The sequence below is a fragment of the Ochotona curzoniae genome, unplaced genomic scaffold (genome assembly GCF_017591425.1).
Source record: "Ochotona curzoniae isolate NIBS_2020 unplaced genomic scaffold, NIBS_Ocur_1.0 scaffold_4701, whole genome shotgun sequence".
Lineage (NCBI taxonomy): Eukaryota > Metazoa > Chordata > Mammalia > Lagomorpha > Ochotonidae > Ochotona > Ochotona curzoniae.
The window spans coordinates 79,527,099-79,535,249 of NW_024467122.1; the positions used below are offsets into that span (position 1 = coordinate 79,527,099).

The window sequence follows — 8,151 nt, forward strand, 5'->3', positions numbered from 1 at the left end:
TGGCTCAAGGTATTGGGCCACTGCACCCATGTGGGAAACTAGAAGCTCCTGGCTTCAGGCTGGCTCAGCAACAGCCATTTCAACCATTTGGGGAAGTGAAGCAGGGATTGGAAACCCTCTCTGGAATTTCAGGTTTCAAATAAGCTAAGCTTCCCTCTGGCCCAGATCTGGTGGTTGTGGTCATCTGGAGTGTGATCCAGGAGATGGAAGATCGATCTCTCGTCCTCTGTAAAATCTGCCTTTCAAATAAAAATACACCTTGAAAAAATAAAATTATATTTAAGTTTTCTTAGCAGAAAAGTTTCCCAACTTCTACCAAGGTCCCTCCTTCCTTCTGCCCTTCTGTCAGAATTTTTTAATTAAACACACACACGCCTTTTTAAACAACTCATTCTAAATCTATCTCCTTTTGAAAACCCATCGAGATCCAAATAATTTTCAAGACCCTGACTGGCTGCGACTTGAGGAAAGACTGTGAGCAACCTTTTTTTTTTTTTAAGATTTATTTATTAAAGAGATGTAAAGATCTTCCTTTTGATGGTTTACTCCCCAAGTGGCCACAATGGCCGAGCTGAACTGATCAAAGCCGGGAAGCCCAGAGCCTCTTCCAGGTTTCCTATGCGGGTACAGGGTCCCAAGGCTTTGGGCTGTCCTCACTGCTTTCCCAGGCCACAAGCAGGGAGCTGGCTGGGAAGTGGGGCAGCAGGGACACGAACCAGTGCCGTTTTGGGATCCAGCGCTTGCAGGAAAATTAACCATTTGAGCCATTGCGCCAAGCCCAAGGCCTTATCTTTCTAGAATACATTTCTCAGCAGCAAAAGGGGGAAGCGAAAGAAAACGTTGAGGCCGGGCACTGTGGGGCACCGCAAGGGATGAACGGCTTCCTCTTTGGCCGGCGTCGGGCCCGCTTCTCGCCTTCTTGGACTGCACAGCCCAACCCCAGTTCGCCCCGCCAGGCCCCTCACGCGGGTGCCCAGCCCGGCCCGGCTCCTCCATGCCCTACAGGATGAGCACCCCAATCCCAGTCCGGCCCACCAGCCCCTCACTCGGGCAGTCCCGCTCGCCCCGGCTTCCCCACCCCAATCTCAGCCGGCCCCCAGGCCCCTCACGCGGGCAGTCCCGCTCGGCCCCTCAGGCCCCTCACTCGGGTGCCCTGCTCGCCCCGGTTTCCCCACCCGAATCCCAGCCCGGCCCCAGGTCCCTGACGCGGGAAGCCCCGCTCGCTCGGCTCCCACGCGGACGCCCTGCACCTGCCCCGCCCCGCTCCGGCCACTTCCGCGTGCTCGCCCCGCCCTCGGGCGGCTGTGCGCACGCGCGGGGGCCATATTAGCGGCGCGTCCTCCCGGCCGTGGCGGTGGATTTCCTCCCGTTGGAGTTGAGCTCTCTGTTCTTCAGGGACTTCCCTCGGGTGAGCCTGCGCCCCTGTGGAGGGGACGGCGCGGGAGCTCGGCTGCTCTCCGTGTGGTCGCAGGTCTTCAGTCTCCGGGCAGCCGGTCCCCCGGCCTGCCGGGGCGCGATGACTCTGCACCCGGCGTCCTCGGCGACGGCCTTGGCCCCTGCCGGCCACCGTCGGGCTGCTCGGGGGAACGGGAACGGGGCCGGACGGAGGAGCCTGGGGCGAGCGCTGCTGGGGGGCACCGCGGGACCCCCGGCTCGTGGTGTGCAGCGCCAGCAAGTTGTGTGTCCCGCGTCCGTGGCCCGCCGGCCATCCGCGCCTGGGCGTCCTTCCCTTGGCACCTGCCCGCTCTCGTGCTTTCGGCCTCTCAGGATTCCCGAGCGAGCTGTAAACCTGCCGATCGCTTCCTGGGACCCCGCTCGCTGGAGCTTCCACACACCCCCGCCCCACATCGACTAAGAATTCAGTTCTTATCCCCGGCCCTTGGTGTGCTTGTCCAGTCTGGAGCGCCCGTGTCGCGGGCAGCGGACACCCATGGGGTTTGGCATCACACTGGGGCCTCAAGGCTGCCATCCCCGCCTCTTAGGTTCAGGACCACCTTCCCCCCAGCCCCCCGCACTTTCTCTCAGCTCTCTGACTTCCCCATCACCCTTCCTTGAACTCCAGCCCACCTCCCCTTCTACCTGAGGGATTCTTACTAGTTTGCCAAGTCACTTTCAATTTCTGTTTCACTTTCTCAGGAGTGCTTTATTCCTCTCCCACGCTCCCTCTTTGCACATTGCTTTTCCTTTCCACTTTTTTTTTTTTTAAAGATTCCCTTTGTTTTTATTTGATAGGCAGATTCACAGAGAGGAGAGACAGCTTCCATCTGCTGGGTCACTCCCTAAATGGCTGCAGTGACCAGAGCCGAGCCAGCGCAAAGCCAGGAGCCTCTTCCTGGTCTCATATGCATGCAAGGTTCCCAGGCCTTAAACAGGGGCACAGCAAGCCTTAGCTAAGTGGATAAAGCAAGTATTTTTTTTTTCTTTTTAAGTTGTGTGTTTTATTTTTTAATTTTTATTTCTTTTTATTGTAAAATCAAATATACAGAGAGGAGGGGAGACAGAGAGGAAGATCTTCCGTCCGCTGATGATTCATCCCCCGAGTGGCCGCAACGGCCAGAGCTGAGCTGATCCAAAGCCAGGAGCCCAGAGCCTCTTCCAGGTCTCCCACATGGGTGCAGGGTCCCAAGGCTTTGGGCTGTTCTTGACTGCCTTCCCAGGCTACAAGCAGATTGCTGGACAGGAAGAGGGGCCACCGGGATTAGAACTGGTACCCATACGGAACCCTGACAAGTGCAAGACGAGGACTTTAGCTATTAGGCTACTTACTGCTCCAGACCTTGTATGTTTTATTTTAATGGTGATCCTCTTTTCTGTTTTACAGAGCGTCTTATAACGTGCAGGAAACATGGTGAGTAGACACATACAGGCCTGGTATGGCAGGCAGCTTGGTACACTAGTTAGTGGCTCACTGGCGAAAGCTGGAATGGGAGGGGAGAAAGGAGGGGGTCGCTGTCCGTGCACATGGAGTTGTGTACTGGCATGGAAGTTGTGTAGGAAGAGTTGTGAACCGGAGGAACTGGTTTGCTGGCAAACCATGGGAATCACGTGTGTTTTTCTTTTGCAGTCTCGGAGATATGATTCCAGGACCACAATATTTTCCCCAGAAGGTAAAGTACAGATCATCCTCAGGTTCAGCCAGCATTTAAGTGTTGTCCCGGACGGGCTTGGAGTGGTGGTGATTCCTGACTTGTTTTTGTAGTGTGGGTGGCTTGGCTTTTCACGGCTTATGTTTTGTAGGTCGCCTGTACCAGGTGGAATATGCCATGGAAGCTATTGGACACGCAGGCACCTGCTTGGGAATTTTGGCCAACGACGGTGTTCTGCTGGCAGCCGAGCGACGCAACATCCACAAGCTCCTGGATGAAGTCTTCTTTTCCGAAAAGATTTATAAACTCAACGAGTAAGTCAGCTCTGCGGGAGAGCTGGCAGGCTCTCGCCCTGGCAGGCCAGTGGGGTCGGTCCGTGCAGACCCTCCTCTGGGGCTCGATAGGATTGAACCGAGTGTGTTTTTCAGTGAACTTTGCTTGGAGCCTCCTCTAGGTCCAGGACATGTGTTCATTCCTTTTAGGTGTGGGGCCACGTCCTTAGTGGAGAAGCAGCATTGCATGGTCATGTAAATACAGAGCGGAGTAGGCACAGACACAGTAGTTTGGGTTCAATCCCAGAGTCCACTGTGTGTTATGCATCACTTATTTAACCTCTTTTATCTGAGATCCTGCTAGAATGATTGTGGCAGCTTAATGAAATGAGACACAATGACTGGCGTCTGGCTACTCGTAGTGTTGAAAGATTTATTTATTTGGAAGGAGTTACAGGGATGAGAGACTTTCCATCTGCTGGCTTGTTCTGTGAAAAGCTACAGCAGCTGAAGCTATGGCCAGTCCAAAGTCTGGTCGTTCATCTGGGTCCCCCATGTGGATGTGCGGCCCCAGGGAGTTTGGCCATCTTCCACCGCTTTCCCAGGTGCACTAGCAGGGAGCTGGAGTGAAAATGGAGCAGCTGGAACTCAAACCTGCACCTAGACTGGATGCTGGCATTGCATGTGGTGGCTTAACCCACTGTGCTGCTGTGCTGGCCCCAGGTTTCTCAGTTTTCAGAAGGCGACTCAGGAATTTGGTTGAATTACACTGAATCTTTACAAAGAAGAGGTCTCGGTGGGACAGGGTCGCCAGGCCCCATGTGCTGTGTGGCATTTCTGTTACCTGAGGTACAGCTGGTGCAGAGCTGGCCGTGCTCGTGCAGAAACTCTCTGTTGAGGGGTGGGCCTGATGCCCTTGTCTGGGGAGTGACAGCCCACCCAGCAGCTTCCCTGGCCACAGTGATGGAGGCTGTGAGGCTGGCTGGAGGAGGGCCTGAGCAGCCCTCTGCTGACATGAAGAGAAAAAGGGCACTGTGCCTCTATAGGCACCCAGCAGGCTTCAACCCTACCCTTGTGCCCCTCACCCACAGTCACCACCTGCCAGACCTCCGAGTTGGGGGAGAACTCCCCAGCAGTATTATTGGCCTTCCTGTCTGCCACTGGCCAAGCCTTTTTCTGGGTTGCTGAGTCTTCTGGGCTTTGGTTTAGCTGCTGAGTGTTCATTTCCTTGCCCTGTTTCAAATGTCGAGGATGAGCCTGTTGGAAAACCTGGGGGCGTGTTTCTTTGTTGAACATGTCAAGGGACTGTCCCTCCAAAGGTAAAAGGTGGGGAGATTTTGCCTGAAAGGTGAAGCGAGCAGAGAGCTTTGTGCTTGGGGACGTTAGCCACCTCTCCTTGCTGACAGCCCCATCTCTCTCCTTCCAGGGACATGGCCTGCAGCGTGGCCGGAATCACTTCTGACGCCAACGTTCTCACTAATGAGCTGAGGCTCATAGCCCAGAGGTACGGCCCTGAGTGACTGAGCTGAGCAAACTGGTAGACAGCCTAGAAGTTTCTGAGGTCAGCTCACTTTCACAGAGTTACCAAACCAGTATTTAAAGAGTAGGTGTTTTTGTTTTTAAATTAAATTTATAAAGTATAACTTACCCTAAGTGTATTCAGATATCGACATCTTCCTGACCCACTTTTCAGATTACAAGCTCCGTGTCCCCTTGGCCTGGTTTTGTCCTCAAGGGGTGCTTCCTGGGTGGGGGGGGTGATTTACACCACTCTCTCTGTCCCAGGTATCTACTACAGTATCAGGAACCAATCCCCTGTGAGCAGTTGGTGACTGCACTGTGCGACATCAAGCAAGCCTACACACAGTTTGGAGGTACTGAGTTTTAGAAATTTTATTCCCCAAATTTTAAATGGTTCATGAGTAACAACCTTTTTGTGATGGTAAGAAAAAAAAGAAAGTGGGAATTTACTAGAATTTACTAAACACATTGTACTTTTCTGTCTCGTGAGCAAATCTGCCTCTGCCGTGTTGATTGGCCTGTCTGGTGAGGAGGATGTTAGAAGGCCAGAGTCAGATTTTCACATCTGGAAACAAATCGCCTTGTTACATAATAATGAGATTCGGCATTGGCCCTCTTTATCTCGACTTGTGGCTGCATTCACTTCCTAGAAACAAAGGCGGCATCTGTGCCAGGGCTTATCTGTGCTGGCCAGTAGGCACGGTGCTTGGGAGCGCTGAGCCTCACTGAGCCCGGGAGGTGTGGTGATGCAAGCTTAGGCGGTCATTCTTCCCCTTCCTTGAAGGCAAGCGTCCCTTTGGTGTCTCCTTGCTCTACATTGGCTGGGACAAGCACTACGGCTTCCAGCTCTATCAGAGTGATCCCAGCGGGAACTATGGGGGATGGAAAGCCACATGCATCGGCAACAACAGCGCTGTGAGTATCCTTGCGGTGAGCTAGGCTGTAGCTGAAGGTCAAACACCTAATGTAATTTTGTTCTGAGAAATGTAAGCAATGTTTTATTTCTTGAATTAATTGTTTAATGTACTTGAAAAAACAAAGGCAAAAGACCTTTCATTTGCCCACAGTAGCCAGGGCTGGGCTCATCCAAAGCCAAGAGCCAGGAGTGCCTCTGGGTCTCCCATGTGGGTGGCAGAGACCCAGCACCTCTGCCTCGCGTGGTGCTCATTAGCAGGAGGCTGAGACTGTAAACGGAGCTGGGACTTAAGCCCAAGCACTACACTGCAGTGGTGTTTTAGGATGGCTCCCGTGACTGCTGTTAGTGACAAAGTCACGGGGAATGGTAATATGATGGGGTTTGTTGTCTGCATGTGGAATTAAAGACCAGTCTTCATTAGATGTTGTGAAACTGGAAGGATCGTTTCTCTTCTTGGCTTTACACTCTGGTTTCTTTGACATATCCCTTGGGAGACTGCAGGTCCCGGCTCGAGCGTCAGCGGGCTCTGCTCCCCCATCCTCCCCATCCCGCCTCCCTGTAGTCAGACTCTTTATCCTGGTGGCAGTGCTGGTAACAATGCAGGCATTACCCTGCTAGACCAATCCATTTTCCTTAGAAACACACAAACTTCAAGCACGCTGTTTCTCATGTCTTACAGGCAGCTGTGTCCATGTTGAAACAAGACTACAAGGAGGGCGAGATGACCCTGAAGTCGGCGCTGGCTTTAGCTATCAAGGTGCTAAATAAGACCATGGACGTTAGCAAACTGTCAGCTGAGAAAGGTAATCCCTGCATCCCTCTCCTTTGTCAGATGGACAGGCGTGCCTCATGTGCTGGGCCTCGTCCTGGTCACCTTCGTTCCCCCAACAGTGGCTTCACGCGTCAGGTGGCCTTACACATTCTTGCACAGTGAGAACACCGGGGCTAAAGAAGTGGGGAGCACGGTCCCACGGGACGTTCTAGGCTCAGGGCTTGAGCCCGACGGTCCTCCTGCTCTGAGTTAGGCAGTCCTAAACTGTGTTGCTTTGGTTAAGAGGGGTCAGCACTTCTCACTGAGGGGCGTGTGCGTGTGTGATGACGCATCTGCATCAGGTCACGTGTGAATAAGAGGGACTTTGTCAGAGACAAAGCATTTAGGCTCAGCAATTTCAGCCCCTTCTCCAGCCTCCTCAGCTGTGTGGTTATCTAAAACATTTTTCAGTGATGGTTTCCAAACACCAGGGAGAGTTTGGGGTACCTTGGCTGCTGGCATTCAGTAGAAAATGTCATTGATTTGAACTTTGCTGCCTTGTCAAGGGGCACTGCTCTGTTGCCCCCACGTAAAGCGTCCCACCCACTCAGGTGTCTGGCTGCTTTGCTCGTGTATAGCCACGGAAGCTGCTTTCCATGCCTGTATTTTGAAGAGAGACGTGAAACATAAATAGGTGTCATTTCTAGTTGAAAAAGCTGGCTGAGCCTATGGAGCTTTCAGCAAGGAATTTGGGATTTCCTTGGCAGCCCAGCTGCTGGTGGCCGAGTAAGAGCCATGGGCTGCTTTGGTGTTTCCTAAGGGCGTAGCAGGGTGGCTGTCAGGACAGCTGGGGCAGGCGTGGGGAAGGGTGTGCACGTGGCTGTCAGAACAGTTCAAGAGCCAAGTGTCCACGAGTCGCCGTGCTGGCCGAGCTGCCTGCTCTTAACCCCCGTGTGTCTGTTTGCAGTGGAAATTGCCACGCTCACGAGGGAGAACGGCAAGACGGTCATCCGAGTTCTCAAACAGAAAGAAGTAGAGCAGCTGATCAAAAAGCACGAGGAAGAGGAAGCGAAAGCCGAGCGGGAGAAGAAGGAGAAAGAACAGAAGGAGAAGGATAAATAGAACACACGCTCGGGGGTCTCCGCATCCACCTGGGGCGCCACGTCGGTGTAACGCCGTCCTCTTCCCCATCTGGGAGGCTCTGACTGCCCCGCCGAGTGCCGTGGCAAGCAGGACTCGAGACGCGGACGTGGGTCCCTGGCGTTGAGTACTTTATAGTAATGATGGTGATTACACTTCACGGACATCTTTTCATCTTTTCCCCTCCTGTTTTTTGGAATAAAACTTGGAAAGAGTGGAAATGGTGAAAGAAAAATTCTCCATAGCAATTGTGCAAGGTGCCAGGGCTGACGGGCTGCTGCTGTCTCCTGTGCCATGTGTGTGCTGTGGCCTTGGCCCCCTGGCTGGGGCAGGTGTCCTAGCAGGACCAAGGCTGCTGCCATGGCAGCCACAGCCCGTTGGGAGATGGTGTGGAGACGTGCACACCAAGTGAGAACAGCTCTGTGTTGACTGAGGGAGCTCCATGGCTGGGCTCGGTCCCACCGA

At 53.5% G+C, this 8,151-nt stretch overlaps 1 protein-coding gene across 1 annotated transcript; it reads left to right on the forward strand.

The window, feature by feature from the left end:
* The first annotated feature begins 1,296 nt into the window (after nucleotides 1-1,296).
* PSMA4 (proteasome 20S subunit alpha 4) lies at nucleotides 1,297-7,907 on the forward strand. The gene is made up of 9 exons (XM_040969333.1): nucleotides 1,297-1,408; nucleotides 2,822-2,848; nucleotides 3,065-3,107; nucleotides 3,238-3,400; nucleotides 4,785-4,862; nucleotides 5,144-5,232; nucleotides 5,664-5,794; nucleotides 6,475-6,598; nucleotides 7,514-7,907. The coding sequence occupies exons 2-9, from the start codon at nucleotides 2,846-2,848 to the stop codon at nucleotides 7,666-7,668; spliced, it is 786 nt and encodes a 261-aa protein (XP_040825267.1). The 5' UTR covers nucleotides 1,297-1,408; nucleotides 2,822-2,845; the 3' UTR covers nucleotides 7,669-7,907.
* Nucleotides 7,908-8,151: the final 244 nt, after the last annotated feature.